Source organism: Elgaria multicarinata, chromosome 1 (assembly GCF_023053635.1).
Source record: "Elgaria multicarinata webbii isolate HBS135686 ecotype San Diego chromosome 1, rElgMul1.1.pri, whole genome shotgun sequence".
NCBI classification, from domain to species: domain Eukaryota; kingdom Metazoa; phylum Chordata; class Lepidosauria; order Squamata; family Anguidae; genus Elgaria; species Elgaria multicarinata.
Window position 1 is genome coordinate 135,817,237 of NC_086171.1, and position 27,874 is coordinate 135,845,110.

Sequence of the window (27,874 nt, forward strand, 5' to 3'; positions counted from 1 at the left end):
AGTTGTTTCCTGTCCCCGCCCAAACATTTTCCCTATCCAGACCTTTCTCTTTGTTCTCTCTCTCTCTCTCCCTCCTCTAGCCTTGCTCTTTCTCTCCCCTTTGCCTTGCTATTCACCACCACCACCTCATTGCCTTGCTGTTTCTCTACCCCCTAGCCTCCAGCTTCACGTTTTCACTTCCCCCACTCATTTCCCCCTCCTTCTCTGTCCTTGCTATTTCTTCCCCATTTCTTTACCTTGCTGTTTCTCCCCCTCCTGGCCTCTAACATTGCGCTTTCTCTTGCTATTTCTTCCTCCTCCCAGGCCCTAGCCATGCTCTTTTCCTCTCCCTTCCCAGCCCCTTCTCTTATTCTTCACACACATGCCCACAGAGCACCTTTCTGGGTGGAGGCTCTGATAGCAGAGAAGGAGGTAGGAGCTCTAGGTGGGGAACAGAGTGGCTGAGCCTGGGATCGAAGTAGGGAAAACTTTCCTTTTGAGGCAGGGGCATTTCTCTTTCCTTTGGAGCTGAAGAAAAGGTGTGTTTGTGTGAGTGTGTGGATAGGATGAGCAGAGCAATCTTATGTAGCATTTCCCACAGCGGTTCTTTGTAAGCATGCATAAGATTGCAATCTCGAATGGGGATTTTGCTGTGCTTCTGTGGGGTCAAATATGTGGACTACCTTTGATGTTCAGCGTTTTCCTCTGCTTGTACTCAGTTTCTTGGGTGAAATTCTTGCCTTGTCTAGCAAGGCCCCCACGGCTGCCATTATCTCATTAGCTACATCCTCCATGGGAGCCATTTTCTCCTCTCTCCTAGCCTCCAGCCTCACATTTTCTCTTCCCTGACTGCAATTTTTCAAATTCTCAAATGTCCCCACAGGTCCCAACAGTTTTAGAGAGCCTTCGTATTTAAAAAACGAAAGCATGGCTGGTATGGCATGGGAAACCCTCGTGCAAGAGTGGGCAGCTGCAGCAGGTCTAGCTCCATGATCAGTTCTAAACTATGTTAACACTAGCAGGATAAATTCAGTAGTTCGTTTTTGCATTGTTTTGCTGCTAATAGACAACTCAACTCCAGCATGACGGAGTGCACAAATTTGTCGACAATCAGTGAGGAGACAATGGGTCCAAGCAACCCACACAAAAAATGCTGATGTAAACAAAGTGGGTGAAGCTCTCCATCTTAATGGCTTTTCGTTGTTCTTAGGAAATGTTTCCTTTTCTTTTGTGCAGGCTCACAGAATGCCTTTGCTAAGTTCCTACTTTGCTGCCTCAAATGCTGTTTTTGGTGCTTGGAAAAATTCCTCAAATTTATCAACAGAAACGCCTACATCATGGTATGTATTTTCTCTCTCTTTTTCCACTATGCTACTATGTCCAGTATGCCGCATTTGAGGCAGGAAAGTCTGTTGAACAGCTATTGGTTTGGGAAACACAAGCCCACAAGCCTTGTTTTGAACTATAATATTTAGATTTATTTCCAATAGCTCTGGGGTAAAATCTTTGATGAGTTTCTTTACTGTTGCTAAATAAGTGAATATTTTTCACATGGTCCTTGGTAGATTTCAGCCAACATTGGCAGTGCCCAATTGCTGTATACGACAGATAATCTATCCCAAACACATTAATAGAACTAAAAACTAGTTACAAAATGCAAAATTATCTGACATTTAAATTAAGGGGAACAAAATGCATTAAGTAATAATTAGAACAATATTGGAAAGTGTCTTAAGAAAAATAAGAAGCATTAGCATTAAGTAGGCTGTTCTATCAACCATAAGCATATTGCCTCAGCAGTATGAGTTAAATTGATTTAAACCCATCAGGAATTAATAGTGTAGGATCCATATTTAAGCTGGATCAACTGTGCTGGTGAGAGTGGACTCTCCTGCCCCCTCCATGGCAGCCCCTCCATCCTCCTGAAAATCTTACACAGAGAGTCAGAAGACCTTGCTTAATGGGGTGAGCTGTGGTGTGGGAGAAGGGAGTGATACCCCAAAATTGGCCAGAGAGAACTTCTGCAAACAGAGCCCTGCCACTCATGGAATGTCCCTTGCTCTTGCAAAAGGCAGATCCTGGATCCAACCCAGTAAGAAGTGGCACCTGGTGCAGTGGGGTTTTTGTCTGATTGCAATCTGACCCACATAGAGAGAGGCCCCAACTCAAGCCAATTAGCCCCATAATAATCACTTTAACATAGTGGGCATTTGTCTTCAAGGGTCTTCTTGGCTTACCCATTCAGGGCAGGTATCAAAAATAAAGATACAATATGGGCCAAACCTTCCCCAAAATTCTCAGCCAATTTCTTCTTTGAGTCTCCAAAGCAAGGGAGTTCTGCAGTTGTAGGATTATTACAAAGGACACCTCTTTGTATGCCCTTGCTGGTCACATACACTGTACAATTAAGAATGTGTGTGAAGGATACAGAAGGAAGGAGATACTTTCTAAGCCAGAGGTGGGGAATCCCTGTCAGGCTGAGGCCCAAATTCAATTTCCGAGCCTTCTTGGGGGCAACATTCCAGTGGTAGACAGGCAAAAGGAGTGGGCACAAACCCCAATTATTATTTTTTAGCTTACTACCAGTAACTAAGCCTTAGGGGGTCCATTTCAATTTTTTTTAAAGAAAGGATGAAAAAACCCTGCACCAATCTTGGAAGCTATCAAAGAGTCATTGGTCAGGGGAAAGGGAGTGGGACCCCTGAAAGGGGGCCATCTTGGGAACCCCAGAGGGCCAGATTGGGACCCCAGGCCTGAGGTTCCCCTACCCTGCTCTAAGGTATTTCGGACTCAAGTGTTTTGGAGCCTTATAAATGAAAAACAGTATCAAGAATAGTTCAACAGAAGATGCCAAGAAGCCTGCATGGATCAGCAACCAAGATTCCTCAGGAGGCAAAACGATGCATTGAGCACCAGTGAAGACATTTTTCATGTTCAGCAACATAAAGAATGCATTACAGTATTTTCATTTTGAGGATACACAGACTTGAATTTGGTCCTGAAGCTGTTTTAGGACACATTATAAAGTTCCAGGGGTGAAGGTCAGGGCAATTTGAAATCTCATATCTTTTTCTTCAGGCATGTGTTCATATGTTTGTTTTAAGTGACTGTTACTCCACTTACCTTGCCAAGACATACACAGGCCATCTTGAAACATGCAGGTGGCCAGGTCCATTTCCATATTTTGTACTTCCAGCCTTTGTAGTTTGGGGTCCTTTACAATAAACTGAGTTCTCTAGCTCTTTATGGATCAGTTTCCTAGAAAATTAATATCTACGATTAGGAAGCTTTGGTGGCTATAGGCAGGAAGAAAACTTCTTAAACAGCCAATACGGACTAGGGCAAGGCGGGAATTGATATCGTCTATAAGTGGTAAATAACATGGTGCCATGCATCTCGTTCTTTCCCTGTGTCTTGTTGTTCTGGTCCCAAAGCAGCCCCCTTTCATACCTGGGCTTTCTCAAAGATAAGTTAACATCTGTTAATATTTTGCAGATTGCGATATATGGCAAAAACTTCTGCACATCAGCAAGGGAAGCTTTCTTTCTGCTCATGAGAAATGTGGTGAGGTAAGGGCCATACATTCCATAATTTGCGTGACACTTGCTATTCCATAGCATTTCAAAAACATACTTTACTGATGTATTAAGTATGCACACTATATTAGGGGAGGTGCTGTAGCACCTGATTTCCGTGCAGAAGGTCCTAGGTTTGATCACCAGCGTCTCCAGTTAGGGCTGCAAAAACTCCCTTCTGAAACCCTGGAGAGTGCTGCCAGTCAGTGTTGACAATACTGGGCTAGATGAACCAATGGTCTGACTTGGTATGAGGGAGCTTTCTATGTCCGATGTCTCAAGCCTGGTCCACAGAAGAAGCAGAATGTGGTAATAGAATGCACTGTACTACTTCAAGCTACAGAGGGAGAAATGCCATTCTGGATTCTTCTCTCTCTATATATATACACACACATGTACATAAAGGTAGTATATTAGATAGAACCAGTATGCTTCCTGTTGCACCAGCTATCTAACTTGCAATCTTATTGTTGAGATTGTGGTTTGTTTCTTACATAGGAGAGGATTCAAATGTAATTCCTCGCCTTTATTCTGAAGTGGTGCATATAGTTCATTACACTACCACATTGTAGTGTGCACCATATTTTGTGCACTTATTTGGCCATTTATAACCTGCTTTCCAACAATTGCTCAGTGGTTGACAATTAAAATAAAAACAAAATCAGCACACTAAGAAGAACACTTTATAACAAGGACAGATTAAAATGAGAGAATTGTCAGTAAAACATCTTTCTCATAAAATCCTGAAGAGAGTGTCCCTGGATAGCTTGTTTGGAAGGGCCAATATCCCGGATCCGTTTCACAGATCTTTGTAACTAACTCTAGAGCTTGGGGAACTACCAAAAAAGTCTGTTCGGTAATGAACATCAGCCTGATGGATGGTGTGACTGCTAAGACCCTTTCATCCTGAAATCTCAGAGTGATGAGGAAAGTATGAGAATCATTGTGGTGTAATGGTTAGAGTGTCAAATTAAGACCCAGATCCAAAACTTTACTCAGTCATGAAGCTCACTGGGTGATCTTGAACCAGTGTCTCTCATCCTAGCCTACCTCACAGGTCTGTTGTGAGGATGAAATAGGGATGGGGAAAGAGAATCATGTACACTGCTTTGAGCTCCATGTACACAATGCAAGATATAAACGTCTTTAATAATAAGAAGTGGGACTTGCAACAAAATTACTGCTGGTCAGGATTCCAACCACGGCATTCCATTCTCTCTTCCCACCGCTTTTCTGTGTTTTTCCCAACAGTCGGTCATTATTCCATGGCCACTGAGTATGTTCAGTTGTCATTGGGAGGTTTTGATGTTTACCTTTAGACTCTAAAGTTTAGGTGGGGTGGAGGTGGTGTTCCTAAAAATGTTTTTTGTATTTCTGCAAACCTTGGGGTTTCCTTGAGCCTGCTGACACCTCTTGGAATGTTATTTTAAATTACAGTTACAAAATTCAGTAAGAAAACATACAATATATACAATTTACAATAAGGGACAAGAAGCAAACTGATGTTTAGAACCTTTGAATTTGTTGTTTGAAATGCAATAAACAAAATGTTTCTCCATAAAACTACAAGTATTTGTGTCATTATAATGTTAATATATGTTAATTGTGATGTAACAGCAAAATCATTGCTGCTGTTAGGTGGTTAATTACCAGTTCCAAATCTGTGTCCAAAACTAGCTCTTTCAGTACACTGAAACTATGTTTCATTACTACCCAAATAACTTCAGCATAATAATGGAAAGCAGACGGGCTCTACTTTTTGCTGAGAAAGCTTTCCCAATCTTATTTATTATCTCTGTTGCATAGAGTTGCAGTGCTGGATAAAGTGACAGACTTCTTATTATTCCTGGGGAAAATTCTTGTTGCTGGAGGTGTGGGTAAGTCAGTGAATTCTTTCAGTTCAATATTTTCAACATGGTTGAAGAGGTCAGTGGATAATCTGGAGAAGAGCTATCACTAAGACCTTTGCAGTTTGTGCCAATACTAATTCAGAGCTTGCAGGCTTTTTATAACCTGAGTTTTGTTCATGTAAATCATTACAAGAAAACCTCATTATCTCAGTGTCTCTCAGGACATAAATTAATCAGATAAACAAGGAGCTATTTAGATTGTTTTACTCACGTGAGCCTAAATAGAAGATGAGCAAATAAATTCATACAAGAATTAGTTGAGACTAAATCCCGATTCAGGTGTTCCTGATGTGTGGTTATTGCACACATAAGGAGGGGAAATGCATTAGCTCCACCCCAGTCCGTCATTTTCATCAAGCTCTATATGTGGAGGGCAGCTTTGTGAAGAAGAGAGCCTCCTCTATCCGTGGGAGTTCTCCACCTCATCCGGAACAACCACTTGCGTAACAAACATAGATTGGAAATGCCTGAATAGGGCTTATGGGTTCTCTAGTGATCCATCTTTTCTTCCTTAACATATTCTCTGCTATAAGAAAAAGGACAGAAGAAATGGTGGGGGAACATGAGGTGTGTGTGTTACAAGTAGAAAACAATGTCATAAAACTGCCCATAAAATTTTGTGAACGAGGCAGAGTGACAGTGTGATAAAAGCCTTATCTGGAAGCACCCTAAGGGTAGAAATATATGTAATAAAAAAATGGGGATCCCAAACCCATGTTTTTCTTGTACCATTATGCAGAGGTGTGGAGGGCACTTCCAGTACAGGGTTTTGGGAAGATGCATAACCCATTTCATACTTTTCAATTCCTATCTCCAGGTGCCTCCCCAAGCCTTTGAGCTGATCTTTTCCATGTACTGCTGGGAATCTCTGAGCAGGGAAGGGTAGAGATCCCACTCCTTGTCCCCACGGTTGTTCCCTGAAAATGCCTCCAGTTTTGGGGAACATCATAACCTCGCAATGAGGGAATCCACTATATTTGTAGGGTTGGGCACAAAGATACTTTGTTCTATCTCTCTGTTTTGTGTTGTGTGCTGTCCATAACTTTGTGTGCAGTGAATTTCACTCTTTTGCTGAAGTTGGATAGTAGTTCCACTTCAGATTGAAAGAGATAAGCAGTAAAAGAGCATACACTAAAAGAAACAAAAGGCAGCATGTGGGTGTGAAGCTCTATGTAAACAAATGGAGAACCTCAGTAGATTTGGAAAGAGACACTTGGATGTGACCCAGTTGTCATTTTTAAGTTGCGCAGATAATAGTCAACACCTTGAGCCATTTGCTCTCGGCATGCCAATAGTTTAATTCTTGAAGGCTATGAGTCTTGTACTGCAGAGACCTATAACTCTTGTTCATCCAGGTATTCAGGGAAGATATGAATCATTTTATTCCTGAAGTCAGGCATAGTGTGAGCTTAGTCAGCCCCTTGAGTGCTGAAAGCCATAGAACTAGTATGTATTAATACAACTAGTACGTATTAACTATTCCTGAATGATGGGTTAAATGATTTGGGATAGAATTTGATTTTAAAATCTCCCTTCTAAAGTTTTTCATCCTGATCCAGCTAAGGGACAATTGATCGAGGAAGCACACTTCGAAAGAGGCTGATACTTGGTGGGGCCGGCCTTTATAGGCTCTGCCCCGCTCTTGCCTCATGTGTTGCAACACACAAAGTGCACTGTTCTGCTCCTCCCCACCTGCAACGGCCATTTTCCCACCAAAGCTGTCCTGGCTTGGCAGGTACCGGATATCCCTAAATAGGCTGTATTTTGCTTGCAAATGGCTGCTGCACATATGACTCTGAAGCCTCATATACTAGCTAGGGAATAGTGCTAATTATCTGTAAGTAACAGGGCTGGGTTTAATCCCACCAAACAGCTGTGTTATTCAGACTATCTAGCTGGAACTGTTCCACATGCTTGGATTTGGATCAGGCTCTTTGTATTTGTAATTAAAAAGTAAGGATCTTATAAGAGTTTATTAAAGCAAAACATACTTCTCAGAATTTACATTGATGTTCTGAAAGTGTTGTTTTTAACTTTCTCAGTCATCTTGAACTCGTCAATCACTGGCATCCAGTTCCATCTATAATGTATAGTCAGTCTGCTGATATTGTGCACACATTATTTTATGGCTTGGAAAGTAATTGAGATTTGTCTGAAATGAAACTATGAAATAGCGGAATTGATTAATGTTTTCCTTGTGCTTAAGGACAAATTCTTTCGGCTAATTAATTTACATGCCTTTTCCCTCCTGCTTAGTACAGATGTTATCATGAATTAATATCTCAATTTATCATTAAACATGTTGAATCAGATATATAGAAATAGTTAAATGGTTTTCCAAGAGATAGATGAGTTTTTTGTTAAATCAAATTTGTATTTCTTTGCTCTTTTGAAATTGCACTTTCATATATATACACATACATACATACATACATATATATATATACAACCCCTGTGAGAGATTCATGCAATCAGAATTTAATCAATTATATTATGCCATGAACCTTACTAGTGTATATATATGTATATATATATTTCTATTGTATCTTTATATATATATATATATACACACACACACACACACACACACATATATATATATATATATACATACACATACACACACACACACACACACACACACTAGTAAGGTTCATGGCATAATATAATTGATTAAATTCTGATTGCATGAATCTCTCACAGGGGTTGTTGCTTGGAAAATCCTATCTAGTGTAAAGCTTGTGGGTGGGGTGGGGTGTAGCATTGCTTAACCTGCTATTATGAGGGTTGCTTCTCCCATTACATTTTACTAACTCTTGCAAGTCATTCCTGTGTCTGAACATGCATACATATATGTTTGAAATGAAGGACTGATCATACAAATAACTTGGAGCTAAGTGGTTGTATAAACCATTCAGATGGTATATTTGTATATATTCCAAAGCACAGAAGTGCAGGTCAGCTCTCTTTTAAAATATCATGGGAGATAAGGCCTTGAAAGTTCTGCCAAGTGCATATACCAGCATCTGATAGCCTGTGCTTTCCCCTATTGTAGGTGTCCTAGCCTTCTTTTTCTTCACACATAAGATACCAGTATTCACACAAGAAGCACCATCACTGAATTACTATTGGGTTCCACTCTTGGTAAGGACGTTACTGATGTTCTTAGGATTTAAATATCTGGTATCGGCACTCAGCATCATGAGGCAAATTCTAGAGCCCAGAGGGCACACTTGGGCTAAAACTAGTACCCCTTGGTTGTGTGTTGTTGTTTCTAAACTACTTTTCTTTCTTTTTTTTTACGTTTTAGTCCTAAGTGCTGAGAAGAAAACCACTGAGTTAAGTAGCTGAGCTGACACCATCTTAGTTTCTCCAGAATGTCATAGGATCCAGGAGCATTTTGGGAAAATTAAAGTGGTGGCTTCTAAAGTGGGGCACCTGGCACTTTTCTCATCAGCTCTGAGTAGCCTGTCCCTGCTGATGCCCACACACACCCATGCATCCACACCCTGATAAGGATGCTGGACAGACTTAAGTGCACCATAAAATCTGGTGCTGGCCCTGTAATATTCACACTGAAATAGTTCTCATTCAGCCCAGAATTTCCCATAAAAACAAAACACATCCTTTGTTTACATCTGTGCATATAACAGACTAGAAAGGAGTCCACAGGGGGTACTCTGTTTCCCAGGGCAAACCTTCAGATATCAGTCAAATGTGTGAACTCCCCCCCCTTTTTTTTTAATGTTAAAGCAATTTCCAGGTAGTGAGGCACTACTTGCTACAGGTTGCCAGAAGCCTTGCACTGGGTAAAGGGATACAGAAGAGTTCACTATCCCCTAAAAACTACTTATTTAATAAGGTCATGCTTTGTATTGATGGTCTATGTAACCCTACTTTCCCTCTCACCAGTCCACTATGGGACTAGGGTTTGAATCATAGTGGGATGGATGGATGAATGGGAAAATGCTAGGCCTTCAAAATAGTAGAGGAAACAGGAGGAACAACTCAGGTAGTTTAAAATCAGTCACTAAGCAACACACAAAGATGGGATACAAAGTTAATACATAGGTGAGATGAATATTCTGAATCTCTCAGACCTGTCTTTGGACACACAGTCCTGGGATGCACGTGCAGGCCTCAGGCTCTGTCATGTACCCTGGCAATAGCGCTGCTGCTATATAAGGCCTGCTATGTAAGGGCAGAAAGCAGCAGCAGCTCTCTCCTTCACAGTCTTTTCTGAGTGATTCCTTTTTCCTATATTCCACTCTGTAGTCTAGATCTCTCTGGCATCTCTCCAATCCTCTCTGTCTCTCTCTCTCTCTCTCAACTGACCTCATAACTCTCATACAGTCTTCTCAAACCAAAAACACCTTTACTCTCCTACAACAGCTCATAAGGCCTAATAAAGCCCCTGGCATCACACAGGGGGCTACGCTTCCTAGTGACACTTCTCTTTATGTGGTGCCAGTGACAACATTGTTGATGAACCTCATAAATCTCCCTCCATGGCAAGATCTACACTACTGCTTTATAACAGTTTGGACAACTGTTTGGGCCCAGGACACATTATATATACCGTTTTCAAAGTGTTATATCCTGCTTGGTGTAGATCTGGCCCATGTCTCTGCCAGTGCAACCTGTACTATGTAATACTACTGCTATCATATAACACCAGTACAGCACTCCTAAAAAATGTAAGAGGCACAGTCCCTGCTCATCAGATATGCAAAGCAGAGGGTCTGACTACACACATTACTGGAGGGAGGAAGCAATCCTATGTCCTGCAGACAGCATCTGGGGTGGAGGCATAGAATAGTTTACTCTCCTGGCTCTGACATTGGAGGTAGGAAACCCTTTCCCCCATGCCAGCTGCCTCTCTGTGCTCAGAAAATGAAGATGGGGAAATGGGTGTGTTCCCGGGGGCGGGGATGGGAGAAGAATGTGGTGACTGTGATACAACATATCCTTTGGCTGCCACAGGTTCCTTTGCTTCCCCTCCAACGTGCTGCCACTAGCCAGACAAAATTGCCCATCTAGCAGAAATGTAGGGCAGCTGGAGCACAGAAGTGATGTCACCTCCCCTGTCCTCCCTACCTGCATTGCATACTTGGCAGTTTCTGAGTTCAGAGGCTGCCGGCAATCCACATAGGATTGCGTCCTTAAAGAGGTAGCTAGCAGCCATGTCTTTCTTTCCTTTTTACACAAAAGTGCAGGGCATCATCCAGATCAGGACTCTAGCATGTTGACGTATCGGGCTTTAGCCCTTTGCCACCCACTGCAATCCCAATCTGGACCAGGGCTCACCTGCCTGCAAATTTAATTGCCAAAAAGTGATCCAATTTTTAGTATGGATCACTGTTGGGCAATGTAAATTGATGGGGTAGGGTTGCAAGTGATCTTTCATGTTTAAAGAATGAGATGCTTTATGTAGTACCTGTATGATAATGTATAATTAATATGTATCTTTCTCCGTTCCTCCCCCCCCCCCCAGACTGTCATTATAGGCTCTTATCTCGTTGCACACGGGTTCTTCAGTGTCTATGCAATGTGTGTTGACACACTTTTCCTCTGCTTTTGTAAGTAATCAGCTCTTTGTTATTTACTTTTCACTTTGAATAATACTCAGATAAAGGGCTGCCAGGTCAACCTCATAAGAGAATGTCTGGAATACATAACCAGGAACCATTGCTGCTTCTCTTTTTGTGCTACTTGATTCATTGCAATCTTCATTGCACAGGAGATTATGAAGCACATCAACCTCAGATGTGACTTCATTAGTTCAGCTAGTGAAACTAACTGTTTCTCACTAGAATAGCTGGCCTTTCGGATTAACTGTTCTGTACTAATTACTAACAGGTTGCTTTTGGGTGCTCTGTAGCTTCATATTGTCCAGTGGTGTTTCACTTAAATGAATGCCGTGTGTTCCTGCTAATAACATCCTTGCCATTTTAGTAGCCACAACATGTTGGATTAATTTAAAAGAAGATGGCTCAATGTACACAACTATATCGAGAGAGCTTCGGCTATTGGGCAGTATAGAATTGCAATAAATAAATAAATAAATAAATAAAATATTCCCCCTTAAAAGAGCTGAAACTATAAAGTGAAAGTTTAAATTCACCTTTAGTCCTTGTTCACAGATTAATCTATTAACTTAATCTGAGTTAGGGTGCACTATAAGGATGTACAAAAATGCCCCGTTTGCAACCCCGAATGCAAATGAGAGCGCCTGTTCACAAATTCTCAAACTTCATGTTCACAAAATGTACACCTTAATAATGTGCACATTTAAAAATGCACAACTTTAAAAAGCACAGCTTAAAAATGCACAGTTTGAAGTTGTACATTTTTAAATTTGTGCATTTTTAAAAATGCACACTTTTAAATATTCCCATTTCTGTGCTTTAATGGGGAAAGTATGCACTTTTTAAAATACACAACTTTAAGTTATGCATTTTTTAAAATGTGCATTTTTTTAAAAAAAATATGCATTTTCGTGCTTTTGTCAATGGAGGGAATGTATGCACGTTAGAAAAATGTGCACTCCTCCCATTCAATTAATCTGGGAGAACAAATTCTGAACAAGAACAGGGGTGAGCTGAAGTGAGCTTTGAATTAAAGTTCAGAGAATTTCTGTGAGCTTGAACAACCCTGGTTTTCCTATCCCTAGTACACCATGGATTACCCCAAGAATGTACTTTGGTGCTGGATCTTGACTAAAGAACTTTTGGTCACATGTAGTGTGTTTACCATCACCACTATAACTCAGTCCACAGCCATCTGGAATTCTAAATATTATTAGAATAAGTAAAAACTCACCTTCTGTCCAGTCATCCTTGAACTGCTTACTCACCTTTGAGTTTCCTTTTTTCTTTAATATTAGTTTGAAATTGTGTTTTTCTCCTTTACTTGCTAGACATAGGCAAAGTGAGCAGACAGCTATCTTTAACCACCTTGTGGTGTTACAAAGTAGTTTTCAATCTATATGTGAAAACTGACTGCCATGGCCACTTTTAATGTATGTTGATTTTTTTTTTCCAGTTTAGTGTGAAAGTGGTTTTGTAAATATTCCAACCAATGACCAAATTGTGATTCACTGTCTCCTGAGAAACATTTTTTAACAATTGAAGCAGGAAGTGGTGAATTACAATCCTGGAACGTATTCATAATATATGATTGATCACGTCAGAATGCACCAAAAAAACACTCCCCAACTTGTGTTGACTTCCAACACTTAACTCTTGTGAATGGTTGTGTGGATTGGCTATTGTTTATCCTCAGAACACATTTGTTCCCGTCATTTGTGTTTTTGTTCCCATTATTCACATTTTAGAATTAAGACTTGGAAACTGGTCATTTTTCTTTTCTTTTTTTTTTGTTCCTCAGTAAGGATTTTAGACATTTTCTTATAGATCCACTCTAACACTCCATCCAATGGATCACACATAGTGAGGCTTTATTCCCATTCATTAATTCTATTTGAAATGAATGATCAGGCTCTGTATATCATTTGTAAAACTTGTTCTCAGAAGCTGTCTTCATAAGTGAGTTAATTTTTTTCTGAGAACAATAACACTTTTTATGGACATTGATCTAGTTCAGTGAACACTGGCTAATTACTAAAGGCTAATAATTGCTAAATTCCTCACCATTCGCTGTAGTTGCCCACCCTTGTACTAAAGGTTCTAGCTGCACTTGAAGTGGTGGGATTTTGGTTTGGAGGAGATAATTCTCTCCTCCTTACATGCTGCATTCCCAGTAAGGTTCACCCAACCCACCCAATGCAAGCATGTAATTTAGAAAAGCAGGATACTTTAGCTGCATATGACAGATCCAGCAAACATCTAGTTTAATTAGTGGTGGGTTGTTGTTTTTAAGGGCTAGACCCCTTCTAGGGAATGTGCTTCAAACTATGGGCTCTAGTTGTATGGTGTGTGGGGTGCATTCTCTTTCTCAGGCAATGTATTGACCACAAAGCTGCCCATCAGAGCACTCTGCTTCCTTACACATAACTGTGGATTGCATAATCTCATGGATTGCACAGCCTGTACTGTTCCTGATAGTATCCCTCAGACATATGGGTCAGCAGTGACCAGCAAAGGTGGAAGCTCAGCCCCTGTACTATAGCCATGTGTCTGTGGCCTTAGAAGCGCTCCATAAGTTGGCAGGGCACCAGAGGAGTTTAGTCCCATCCTTCTATTTTACATGCCATTACCTGAAAAATACCTTCCTTAAATTCAAAATTTTATCTTCCAAGTTCAGTCAATTTACCCTTGACCTTTTCCCCCTCAGAACACCAAAAATTGTATTCTGGAATAAAGTTTGGGCACAAGATCAGTGTAACTTTCTGGTCACAGACCATTAGGAACAAGATGTTCTAGCCCCCTTTAAACGAATGACATTAGTGTCCTTGGAAAGGTCTAATTATGATCATGTGGTCTGGGTAGGAAGCCTTAGTGTATATATGTATCCTCCATTTCCCTAAGCAATGCTTCCAGATATCAGCACAGTCTGACCTCTTGTGGCAAAAATAAAAACTATTCCAAGAATGAACCAGAAAGAACAATACTAGCTTTCATACAGCATACAGTGGGTTGTATCCAGAGATTTTATTCTGCCACTGGAAGCATCCCTGACTGTTCATCTTAAAATGAATCAATTGGTTTTCCCACACTAGAGGCCGTCAAGAGACCATCTGTCAGGGATGCTTTAGGGTGGATTCCTGCATTGAGCAGTGGGTTGGACTCGATGGCCTTGTAGGCCCCTTCCAACTCTGCTATTCTATGATTCTATGACTCTATGTGGTAGGAGATTTTCAGGGACTGGAGGGAGGGAGGGAAGGAAGGAAGGAAGGAAGGATAAGCGAGCATCACCTCCTCAAGTAGGGGTGTGCACGGACCCCCCAATCCGCTTCGTGGCCCGATCCAGAAAATCCGGATCGGGCCCGATCCTCTTCGCGCCGCTCTGCCGGTCTCCCACTCCGCTCCGCGGAGCGAGATCCGGCTTCGCTGCAGTCACTATATCAACGGCGGCGCCAGAGAAACCACCCACCCACCCCGCCCCCTTACCTTCCTCCGTCGCAGGATTCAATTGAGGCCCCGGTTGAAGCCGGAAGAGGCCTCGGCCTTCACTTCCAGCTTCAACCGGGACCTCAATTGAAGCCGGCGACGGAGGAAGGTAAGCGTCCCTCCTCCCTGCTCCCTTACCTGGTGCTGCCGCGGCCGCATGGATGGCAGCACCGGCAGCGCCAGATTAGTCCCCCTCCCCCTCACTTACCTTCAGGCGAAGCTCCGGATTGAGGCGATCCTCTTCGCCGCGATCCGCCGGCCCCCCAATCCTCTTCGCCTCCGCCTTAAGGGTAGGCGAAGCCCCCCCGCTCCGCTCCTGCTTCTCCGGGTCGAGGAGAGGCGGAGCACATCCCTATCCTCAAGCATTCAGCCAGTGGACAGAAGCAGAAGGATTTCGTTGGATTCAATATTGTGTTCAGAAATGCGCAAAATGACAAGACAGTCAAGATCTTAAATACCAGCTTCATGGAGACTAGGTGTATGGTGCTGCAGTAGTTGGGGGCTTTACTGCAATGTACAAAACAATGATTCTTAATATATCTTGCATGTGCAGATGCGTGGATCACATATGGCTCAATAGTGGCTTGGCTGTGGCCTACCTTGTATTGATATGGAAATATGGGCATTAGTGTTCTTGTGGCATCCTGGGATGACACAGCACTCATCCCGCTCTGTTGTAACAGGAGGATTTCTAATGTTGACTCTTTTCCTCTTTCTGCATCTCTCTACTTTGTTTTGCTTTGTGTTTGACTGCATGGCTGCTTGCTGCTTTGGCTCCTTTTGACTACTTCATATTCAGGTGAAGACTTGGAAAGGAATGATGGATCTACAGCAAAACCCTACTACATGTCAGCTAGTCTACACCGAATTCTGGGGAAGAAGGAACTGAGTCCTAAAAAGTTAATGGGATAATACTCCAAAAATGTGAAAATGGCAAGAGTGTCAAGTTTAAGTTTAATAAGTAAAAATAAAGACACATAATTTAGGCAAAACATTTTTTTAAAGGTATAAATGATGCTTCTGGATAATGAAAGTTTTTTGATTGCTTTGTACTATCTAAATATAAGCAAATGGGCAACATTTAAAAGAAGTCTTTTAACAGCTGAATCAAGGCCACACCATAGTTTTTATAGAGTGCCTATGGAAAAGTGTAAATGTGAAGCTTTTTTATCTTTAGCTCTTAGTGTTTTAATAACTTTTCTAACTTGAGATTTTGCTGTTTGAAATGACAGCCATTTTGATAACTTTTTTTATAGGTGTGTATATTTGTAAAGGATATTCAGGCATTTTTTGAAAGCACTACAGTGTAACCTAATTAGCCATAAACAGATCAAGACTATAGGTAACCAGCAGGTGGTCCTAAATTTGTAATTATGGTGCTATGGCTGTATTTTTACTGTACATGCTGGTTGACAGCAACTTAAACTGTGATTAAAATGTATTAAGAGTTCCCTATGAAGGACGACACATTGCTATGTCAGCCACCTCCACTGCAAATGATATGTGTTAAGAAAGAAAGAGATTAGTATCATACTGATTCATCTCAACCAATGTAATGAAAGTGTACAGAGAGTTTAAATTGCTTACAAATAGAGGCATGTTATTAACAATAAACCTTTTAAAGAATATTATGCCAGAAATACCTGGGGAGGGGGGAATCTAGGCTAAACAATAGCCTCTATTTTCCATCTGATGCAATATGAAATTGCAATTTTGCAATTGTCATTGCAAAAAGTAGTAGTACTCTTTATCAGTGCCATGATATTTTCTTGTGTTATGAAAAGATTTAGATCTAGCTGAAATATTCAAAAGAATAAAATCAATTTCGTGCCATTTCCCCTCTGGAAGAATTCCAACCCAAACTTCCCCAACCTGGTGCCCTCTGGATGTGTTGAACTACAACATCCATCATTGCCAGCATGCATACTGCAGCCAGGGTGTGTGTGCATTGTTGTAGTCCAACACATCAAGCACCAAGTTGGGGAAGACCAATATAACCTCTAAAAGGCCCAGTTTGGGGGGCCTGGCCTTTAAAGTTTTTCCCTTGCTCTGCTTTGCAGCTTTCAGCTGTTGCTAATGTAGACAGAGAGACCCTGTTCAGACAACACGCTAAACCATGGTGGTTAAGCATTTTGAGCTAAACATTGGGCTTGTTCAGACAACACTTCAGGCCCTGTGGTTAGCACTAACCACAAGCCATGCTGTCACACACACTTTAAGCCATGTTTAGAGCCGCTAACTCTGCCGCAGACAGTCCACCTGTGCTTAGTGAGTGAGCAGAGTTTAGCAAAATGCATTATACAAGTCATCTTAACCCAGCTCGCTGCTTAACCAAAAGCCTTAACCAGAAGGGTTTAAGAAAAGGAGAGGCTTTGCCATAAGCCTACTTTTTGGCTAAGGGCTTGAAATAAGGCAACTTCTTTTATTCTTGCTGAACTTTAAAATAATTGCAGATCTCAGCTGAACAACAAGCAAATAATTTCAGCTATTCTTTTGTTCCTTGGTCATAAGGGGCTTTGAGAACGGTGTGGCATTTTTTTTATTTTTATTTTAAAAAACTTAATTCCGATGGAGGTTTGTATTCAACATTTGGAAGGACATACTTTTTCTGCTTCTAGTTGAGCAGGTCCTGAGCTCAAAATCCTAAAACTGGAAAAAACAAAACAGGAGGTCATGCTGTGGGCTGCAGGAAGAATTGGTGAAATTTGCCTTTCCACTCTCTTCCTCCAATTGGAGTCTCTGATGTATCTAAGTTGGTTCTGCAAATGGAAAGAACCTTTCATTTGCAGGAGAGAAACTCTGGATCTATATCATGCAAATGACCAATAACCCAGGAATCTGCATATTTTCAAAGAGGGGAGGAACAAGTTTATATTTCTCTTGTTTTTATTATGTCCAAGTCATAGTAAATGCCATGGCTTGGATGCTGTCCATTATTTCTTATCAGTTCTATGATGGCCAAAATATATTGTTTCAAAATCCTACTGTAGCTACAAGCAATTCATTATATATCGCAAGTGGTGGTCCTGGAAGCAGATTCATGTTTCTATCGAAAGATGCATCCAGCCACACAGTGCTCCACTAAGCATCACTGTATAGATGGCTGCTTATGTGCATGAGCATTTTGTACTGAATTAGGGCATTAGCATACAATTCCACACAGAGTTAGATGTACCTTACTCTGGGGCTGGATTGTGGCATAAAAGTACAATTGAAATCAATAAAATAATTTAAATTGATCTCAGCTGGTCAGGACTTAAACCTGATCTTAAGATTTGGCATGCCATTACATTTAGGATTGGGTCTGCCAGCAGTTGTGCCAATATTATATGCCAAAGAATGGCATTATGCTGGCAATAGAAATGTACCTATACAAATGTTCAAGGTCAGTGTGTAGTGTCATTGACAAATATCCTTCAGGGGAACATTCTAGAGCCATTTTATTGATTAAGCAACTGAGATAACTGTGAAAATGCAAAGCAATAGCACTGAAATTTGGCAATCATTCATTCATCTGAAATATATTGGTTAAATTATTGCAAAATCTGATAGATAAAATTCCTGAATATCTTTCTGAGAAAATGAATGAGCATTAATTAATTAATGTGCAAACTAGGTAATAATTTATTTTTGAAATCCAAATACTTTTGAACTTGATTGATGTGTTTCTTAATCCTTGGGCCAAATCCTGCTGTTTATTATAATGTCCATTTTATGCATAACGTGCTCTAACATAAAGCTAAAGCTTGATAAAAATGCACTGCCTCGCTTTACAGAAGTAGAGTACTGGATGAATCATTTCCTGATGAGATAATAAATTTTAAATAGGCTTTGATCCTGCACTCATTCTAGTCAAGGCAAATGTGTTCTTGATTGAACTGGTGCAGCATCTGACCCATATAATGACAAAGGGCTGATTATATTATTGCACCAGTGTTTACAGTATAAATGCCAAACCATCCAGTATTTAATATATACTGAGGCTTTTGCTGTTGTGCACAACAGGGCCAGCAGGTGGCAGAATTGCTTTCATATTGCATTGGTTTGATCGTTTGCTCTTTGCCATCGTTCCTCCTAGTGGAAGATTTAGAAAGCCATGATGGCTCTACTGAAAAACCTTATCACATGAGTAAATCTCTTCTGAAGATCCTGAACAAGCAGAACATGCAAACCAAGAGACAATAGAAAATGCCCACTTGTCCTAATCACACAATCACATTTGGTTCAAGGCATTGCTTCTTCAATACATCGTTGACTGTCCGCTTTTATTTGCGCATGTTTTATACCAAAGCTATTGTATGTGTGAGGCCATCAAAAGTTTGTAATGACATTGTTTTTAAAAGTCCAGCAAAATACCATGGGAGCATTTTTATACTAAGATTTTCTTATTCCCCCCCTTCCCCTTTTGCCTTTAATTCTTGTAGCTTGGATGTTTTGGAGTGAAGGAATATTAAAAAATGTTAGCTGTTTGTTTTTTAAGAAAAAAGATGTGAAATATGTTGCTGTTGCAAATTTTGCTCTAGGCTCAGAAAACACAGTATTAAGATTTCTTGAGAAAGAAAGTAACAGTGCAATCCTCTGTGTGTCTACTCAGGAGTAAATATCATTGAGTTCAATGGGGCTTACTCCCAGGTAAGTGTTTATAAGATTGCAGTGTCAACCACCATTTCAATATAAATGGTCATGGAATATATAAATGTCTCTTGATTGCATTTAAAGTCTTGTCAGTTTCCTCGCTTGTACAGCTGTGTGTTCCAGGACAAAGTGCCTTACTGGCTATTGGTATTAATTAGCTCATATTTTGAAGTTTACATGCACCGTTTGAATCACAAAGCTACCATTGCTTGACAAGATGAACAAAACTCTTTCAGTTTACTTGGAATGTATATGGATACAAATTTGGTCATTTCCCTCAGTTTGGAATACTTGCAGTATCTACATTTTCCTACAGTCATCCGCTCCAAAAAGAAAGCAGTGGAGATTTGCATTCTCTAGCGAAGTGTAAGGATATTTGAAATTCTTAAGGTTAGCTTTGTCGGTGTAAGAACCTCTACTTCAACAGGTGATGCACTCCACATGTAGGAAAGATATGCAAAATTCTGAGCAATGCAGTACCCTGGTATTGGTGTGTGTGTGGGGGGGGAGTGCCAACTTTTCAGCCATCCTTTGTAGCTGTGCCTTTTCAACAATGGCTTTATCCGTTTCAGTTAGCAGCAGATAGTAATGTGTTTTTTCCAAGCCTTGAGAAGTTTTACCTACTAACTCCTGCACATAAAAGTGCAGTTAAAGTCATAACTACAGGGATCAGCTGAAAAGCTGGCCACCCTATAGGCAGCCTTACATGGGGGCCTGCCCTAAAGCCTTACATAAGATCACATACCCCTGGAGTTAAAGGGGAAGAAACAACTCTTCTTTCTGGCCTTGTCAATGTTTGCAGAATATTTATTTTATGCTCCCACAGGTGGTAAAAGCTACTCTGTGGGCACAGGACTGAATGTTATGTTATCTGTGGCAATGAAGTGTTGATGGTGTTACTTCCTAAACACTTTTGTATTAGCAGAAATGCTGATCATCATCTGCCATCCTCCTCAGAATTCCCTGTTCCCTCTGAGCTTAGCTGCAATCCTCACAGTACCTGGTGCAAAATGAATTTTCCCAGCAACAGTATATTGTTCCTTGTTGGAATGCAAAGTATTTGGGGGTAGTTGGACTTGAATGGTCAATTAAGTCCCATTAGCTTTAGAAAGACTTGCTCATAGCAGAAGACTCCTAGTACTGGTTTGTTAATATGGATCAACACAGCTGCCCGTATGGACGCTGCATGGGGGCAGGACTATGCAACTATCAGGATGCGTGCCTGCATTTCAAAATTTACCTCTCTACCCCTGCCTAAACACATGTGGTATGTGTGCCCCTTTGGCCATGGGAATGCCTTTGCTTGAATCACAAGTATTATAACCACAGTTAATGACAACTGTGGTGCATAAATGCTCATAACGGGAGTTAATAACAACAGTGGAACACCAACAGTGCTATAGCTATGGTGAAAGGATACTTGTGTCTCTTAAACCTACAAGGAGTGTGTGGGCTAAGTAGGCTGTAAATTTTGACGTTCTCTGTCCAGATTAGTTTCTAGAACATATCCCATGCTATTTGTTCTGAAAAATGCTTTCAGATCTGCACCCTTACGCCCCAATACTAAATGCATTTATTTGGTTGTTAGACTATCTGGTTGTTAGTCCCACTGATTTCAGTGGAGCTTATTTCCACATAAGCATGCCTAGGATCAGGGAGTTTAAGATTGAATTCTGGATTTACTGAAATCAGAGAAGGGTTTGTCATTATTCACTGCAACCAGGATTTAATTGTTAGAGCCCATCGTATAAGAATTTGCAGCTTCATATGCTGGTTAGCTGGTTAGGGAGGACTGTGCCACTCACCTGTGTTAATTCTTTACACAACTAAGCCCCTGCTATTTAAATTGTACAAAATGGGAACAAGGAAGCACATACTACACTAGTGTAAAGTATTTATTGCTTTGTTAAGCAGTGTAAAATGAATGCTTCATTTTTAAGACTCTTAAAGATGTTATTTTATAGAATGACTTTTAATTTTCTAACTTTTGATACAGGTTATTGCTTCCCTAGTAAAATGTTGGTAATTTGCACTTCACAGTAATAAGATATAATAGCTTCTTCAGTTTTTTCAGATGTACGGCTAATGGTACTAATAGTGATAATTAATGCAGTCTGTTAGTTTGTAAAATGGTTCCATCAGCATTTCAAATATGTACTCATAAGTTGCATGGTGGCAAATGAAAGAACTTGTTATCAGTTTCCCCTGTGATCACATTTCTACTTTAAATGTGATTCTAGAGACTGTCTGGTTTTTGGGTGGGGTTTGTGCCCAAACCAAATTAACTTGAGCACATGGCTGTCTGAGCTCTAAAACCTTTTTTGCTTCTGCTGTGCAGAAATATTAGGAAAATATTGAAAATATCTTTTCAGAACTAAAATGTTTAATATTTAACACAATTGGTTGTTACTTATTGTTTTACAGCTCTTTGGGTTTGTTCTAATAAAGATTTAGATACAAAAGAATGTCTTTTTTGTTGTTATTCCTCTCTAGGTGTGCGCTTTATTCTTGAAAGAGGCTTTCATTCATTACTTTCATTCATTCATTCATTCATTGGGCATGTGTTAATCGATCAAAGGACAATAACCAATGCTCTTAAGGTTGTGGACAATTTAAGACAAAACAGTCTTATGTAAATATAAAATAATTGAAATCTTCAGAGGATTGCACATTATACAAATAATAAATAAGGAGGGAAGGTATCGGCTACAATTCATTCACTAAAAACCAGTGCATTTAATTGGTTTTCTGATAAAGTTTTTAAAGTGTTGGCAAAACATCCCCCCTCCCTCAAAGTAGATAGAGTGAGGCAGCAGATGCCAGGAAGTAGGCAGAGAAGGGCAGCACGTTGTTGGGAAACAGCCGTGTCCACGCCACGTAGCTGTGTCCCCTATGCTAACTTGCTGCCTTCAGGTATGGTGGAGGACCTGACCTGTAAGATTCAACTGTCAGCCCAATTGGCTTTTAAACATGGAATGGGGAGGGAGACTTCGTCTAGTCACCTCAGGCAGCAAAATGTCTTGGGCTGATCCTGGCAGAAGGACTGGATTTCAATTCAGTATTTATCACAATTCCAGAAAAGACGCAGAACATTATTCTTGTTTACTTCATGGCCTCAGGGACCACCTAAAAATGAGACAAGGATCATTGCTCTAAGAAACCTTGAGCAATGGATCTGGCTGGTACTATACAGGTTTTGGATTGCCCTCATTTCAAAGCATTACAAGGGGTATTAGGTTTATCTCCTCCCTTTGACCCGAAAATGGTGCTTAGCGTGGCTAACAGTAATCAAATACAGGTTAAACAAGACATTAAAACATGAGAACAAATCAATTAAAAATGCCATTAAAAATAATTTAAAAAATAAACAGCACCCAGCCCAACAGAACCTACTTCAGCAACAAATAAACCAAGACCAGCTTGAATAAAACATCTTTGCCTGGTGGAAGGAGGCCAACCTATCCTCCTTCAGCAGTGAGTTCCAAAAGGCCCTCTCTTGCCTTCCCACCAAATACACCTCTGACAGAGGCAGGACCAAGAGAAGGCCCTCTTCTAAAGATCTTAAAACCCAGCCAGGCTTGTACGGGGGAACATGGGATACTGGATAGTCTGATCACATGTTATATAGGGCTTGTAGATCATAACCAGCACAATTGAATTGTGCCTCAAAAAGAGAAAGATAGTGGTGAAGGTCTTGTAAAAAGGGAGACACACAATCCCTCTAACCGGCCCCAGTCAAAAGACTGGAAACTTCGGCTGGTCCTGAACGCTGTGCCCAAACACATTTCAAAGGTAACTGCCTCTCATCCCTCCTTTGGTAGAACACATTACAACAACAACAAAATTTATTTATTACCCGCCTCTCCCCCCGGATCGAGGCGGGGAACAACACTAAAAAATATAATACATAAAATTAGTTAAAAGAGCATATAAAACCAATACAATATTAAAATAACAATCACAGCATCTTAAAATTCATCTGGGTAGGCCTGCTGGAAGAGACTAGTCTTTATGGCTGTCTTAAACTCAGAGAGAGCATTAAGCTGACAAATCTCCTCCAGCAGGCCATTCCACAGTCTGGGGGCAGCAGAAGGAAAGGTCCTCTGGGTAACCGTTGCCAGCTTAGTTGTGGCTGACTGGAGTAAACCCCTCCCAGAGGACCTGAGTGTGTGGGGTGGATTGTATGGGAGAAGGCGATCCTACAGGTAACCTGGACCCAAAACATATAGGGCTTTAAGGGTAATAATCAACACTTTATACTTCACCCAAAAACTAATAGTCAGCCAGTGAAGTGATTTTAAAGTTGGTGTAATATGGTCACTCCTAGGTGTACTGGTGAGCAACCTGGCTGCCATATTTTGAGCTAGCTGAAGTTTCCAGACTAGGCACAAAGGTAGCCCTGTGTAGAGCACATTGCAGAAGTTGAGCCTCGAAGTTACCAGTGCATGCACTACCATCTTTAGGTCTTCCAACTCTAGGAAGGGACGCAGCTGGCATATCAGCTGAAGCTAATAGTAGGCATTCTTGGCTGTCGCATCTATCTGGGCTGTCATTTGGAGCGATGTATCCAGAAGCACCCCCAAGCTGCAAAAACAGTCTTTCAAGGGGGAGTGTAACCCCATCCAGAACTGGTTGACACACCTCCAAACTCAGGTTAGGGCCCTTGACAGTAAGCACCATTTCTTTTAAACATGATGGAAAACTCCCCCCCCCCCAGAGAGATGCATTAATAATATGTTGTAATTGTAATCTAACTGCATCTCCTCCCTATATGACCAACCAAAAAGGGATCGAGAGGGCAAGTCGTCTTCCTCACTCCTATCAGCTTGTCCACGTCCTCGATACTCACCAACTGAAACTGATCCAGTGTAATCCTATTCGCGGAGTTACTGGACACTCCACTGTCAGCTTCTGCTATGACGACGGCGTCTACTGTTGGCTCTTAGCCGAGAGATTTTATCTGTGAAATGATCATTAAAGGCATCACAGCAAAGTACTGAAGGCTCTAAAGTTGGATTCAGAAGGGAAAGTGTCTGAGTTATACCTCTCACCACCCTGAACAGTTCTGCTGGATGCGAATTCGCAGATGTAAGGTGTGCAGAGAAAACAGCTTTCTTCGCTGCATGTATTGCCATAGGAACAAATATATTTGAATATATATTTATATTCAAGGGGAGAGTAGAGGATGATGAGGTCCTGTATGGTGCTGTGATCCTACCAGTGGCAAGTAAAAAGAAAAAAGCAGTTAAAAGCACTTACACTTCTTGCAGGAACCAGAAATTAGGGGAAATGTACCTTGCCGCCACATGTATTGCTATATCTGTGTGCAAACGCTTAACTAGATGTACACTATTGGAAGCAGAGAACCCATTTGTAAATTCTGCAACCCACCTGGAATAGTTCTAAGCATTGTAATAACTATTAACGGTGATTGGACAACACATGATATATGTTTACAATACACTATAATCCATCACCTCTAAATTCAAACAATTCATCATCTCCGACTAAGGCAAAGAATGCATTTGTAATCTAAAAGTTAGGGTAAAGGGTTGCTGAGAGTCCAAGACCTTTAATGTCCCCCCTCAATATGCACAGAGTTGTTTTTAATTAAATCTGGATTTCTTAAACTACTCCAGCACTTTCTTGCGTCATGTGCAAGCTCTCAGAATGGGCTGCAGTTATGGATTATTGTGTTTCTGCTCATTCATGAGACATAACTTATTGCAAACCTGCTTTCTTTCTCCTTTTTAAGGCATGCTCATAAACAGACTTTCTGTGATTGATGTGTTTTATGTATCACATAGTTTTCTTAACTTTCATATTACATTTAAATCTATCGTTGGCTGGAGGCCATAGAAATCTTAATCCATCTCCAGATGAATTTTAAAACCAGGACTCATTCTCTCTCTGCATCAAAATGTCCTGATAGCTGAATGTGGTGTCATGTTCCTGAAGCAGTCAGTTCTTTTATTCAAGCACAGCACATGCTAATTGCCTTGCCTAAGTTGAGCTGTGTGTGTAAATGGGGCTGGGGGAGGATTTGGCCCCTTGGTCGGCACCTTCCCCTGATGCTACAGGCCCCCAAGTGCAACCTCTTGAAGGGAGCTATTGACTTCAATGGGCAGCAGCAAATACAGCCAGTACATTGCAAACCACAATTATTAATCGTGACTTCACAAGAATGATGCAAGACAAAAGCATTGAACAGAACAAGATAAAATATGCAGCGAGATAAAAGGTGCAACCCTAAATTTGACTCTATGGCATCTGTGCATTTGCTGCTGTTTTATGGTAGAAAAGCACTTTGTAAATGCATATTTCCCCAAGAGCTAACAGATGGGTGCCTGTTGGGATACAGGGGGAAGGGGAAAGGAAAGGCTGTTTTCTGTGCTGAGCCACAATGCTGTTTCTGGTTGCCATCCCTTGCTGCACAATCTGACCAAGTCAATTTCCTGCCTTGGATCAATTTTCATGTCATCATACCCCAAGGTCTCCTTTCTGTTGATTTGGCTGGGCTAGGCAAGTGATCTATTTTCATTTTGCTGCCTGAAACTGCTTTGGGGGTTTTGTATGTGGAGAGAGGAGGGAGAGACCACCAAAATATGAAGAAAATATCCTCATGTTCATTTCCCTTCAAATAATGTCACCCAGTTTGCAGTTCTTACAACAACGTTCCAGTACTCTACTTCTATACAGTTAAATCTTAACAAAGCTTAATGCTGCACAGCCCAGTCTACTGTCTAGCAACTGCAATTACAACACAGAAGAATTTTAGAGGAGCCCTACACTTTCTCCAAATACTCCTTTCCAATTGTTTTTGTTGAATACTGCCATGGTCTGGATAGAATACAAGTATTAATCAATGAACAAAAAACCTACGGTTTATAAAACAACGTTAAGGACGTACACTTTTCCACAAAGCACCAAAAAGCGGGAAAATTGGGAGTTAGGCTCGCCAGCCTTAACGCCACATCCTCCCTAAGGAGGCAGAAAGTACCAGTGAAATTCTCATTCTGCCAAAGCAGATAAACCATGAGGACAGGATGGAGAATAGGAGGTGCAGAGGTGACTGTGGGGTTGTGGAAAACTGATGACGAACAACTTAGAGCCACCTACTTCTTTTTTTGTTTAGAGCAGCCCTTCCCCAACCTGGGAATGCTCGGACTGCTCGGACTGTGAAATTCCTTTCTAGAGACTCAGGGCAGTGTAATCCAGAGAGAGTTGTGTTTAGATGGGATGCTACGTTCAAATCCCCACTCAACCACAACTCTTACTGCATGACTTTGAGGAAGTCTCTGTGTCTGTCCTTCATCCTAACCTATCTCAAATAACTGCTCTGAAGATAATGGGGAGGAATCCTGTCTACCAGCCTGAGTTCCTTGGAGGAAGGGCAAGATAAAAATCTGATAGACTGACTAATGGTCTGAATCAGTACAAGATGGTTAAATATATTTAGTCCAGACATGCTTGGTTGTCTAAGAGGCAAATCTTACCCACCAGACAATTAGGGAAATGGTTGTTTGCGAAGCTGAATTAATGCACTTTCTGAAAATAAATATGAATAGATGTTAGTTATGTATGCTATATGTTGGTCTGTACTTCTAATTTGAAAGAATGATCCAGCTTTAGTCATGCGCAACAACTGTGTACCAACATGTATTCCAGGCATCTAGGTGAACATCACAATGTGGATCCAGATACACAGTGGACCTGGGACATTCACCCACATTCTTCCTTAAGAATTGTTGGCAGCTGTGATATGGAAAGGCTTTGGCCCATTTTTCCAAATGAGTGACATCTTTGGTTTTAAAAAAAGGACAATTTGCAAGAAATTAACACTGTGATTCCAGTTATAAGTGAATCAAAATTAATTTGATTCACATATGACTTTACATGCTTTGATCTGAATGAGCTGAAGTCCAAGCTGCCATTTCCCCAGAAATTCTCAGCACAAGTATCAAAATCTTCAAAGTGCAGCATTGGAATAAACCTTGCAGTGAAGAATGGGGCTTGCACCAGCACTGCATTTTACAGACAGAATCCAAAATTTATTAACAAGTTTTTGTTTAACTGTAATAAAATAAATACCACCAACTCTTCTTAGGGATTGGAAATTCCTATGGATAACACAGTTTAAAATTACAACATAAAACATAGTTATTATGTAGCATTGGAACTGGATATTTATATGTTCTTGAAGTCATTTTGTGAACATTTTAATATAGATGTACATTTTCAATAATACAGATACAAAGAAGAGAAACAGATGTACCAATCAAATATATGGTCAGTTGAGATGGTTCATTGATGGTACATAACCTGTGTTCTGGAAATATAAACTTGAATAATACAAAGGATTTTTGTTTTTAAATGATCTACTCTGGAGCACAATAAATAACCATAATAAACAAGGAATTTCACAAAGCTAAAATGTTATTTCTTAGTTGTCTTAATTGTGCAATCTCCAGAGTGTCTGGACAAGATTATGATCTCTTAATGACTATATTCTGTTGGTGACACAATTATTCACATTGTCCACAAGGAAAAATGTTGACTTTCATCAGGAAAGATTTAAAATTTGGGGTTTCTGTATGTGACAGAAGACTCTGTAGTCCAGAAGATTCCTCCTTGCACTGCAGGTGTACATTCGAAAGGTACCTTGTTGCATAAGATTGTTTATACTAGACTAGAAAACCTAGAT

At 40.7% G+C, this 27,874-nt stretch overlaps 1 protein-coding gene across 4 annotated transcripts in view; it reads left to right on the forward strand.

Annotated features, from left to right (window-relative positions):
• SLC44A5 (solute carrier family 44 member 5) overlaps positions 1-20,873 on the forward strand; it is a 211,144-nt gene extending 190,271 nt beyond the window's left edge. For 3 of the 4 annotated variants that reach the window (XM_063137322.1, XM_063137348.1, XM_063137330.1), the window contains exons 17-22: positions 1,216-1,319; positions 3,475-3,548; positions 5,361-5,431; positions 8,520-8,608; positions 10,959-11,043; positions 15,335-17,079. In XM_063137322.1, coding sequence (XP_062993392.1) covers positions 1,216-1,319; positions 3,475-3,548; positions 5,361-5,431; positions 8,520-8,608; positions 10,959-11,043; positions 15,335-15,447 — 536 coding nt within the window. In that variant the 3' untranslated portion in view covers positions 15,448-17,079. Of the gene's footprint in view, positions 1-1,215; positions 1,320-3,474; positions 3,549-5,360; positions 5,432-8,519; positions 8,609-10,958; positions 11,044-15,334; positions 17,080-18,613 lie in introns of those variants that run through there. The other variant, XM_063137339.1, reaches the window with a different exon arrangement.
• The last annotated feature ends 7,001 nt before the right edge of the window (positions 20,874-27,874 follow it).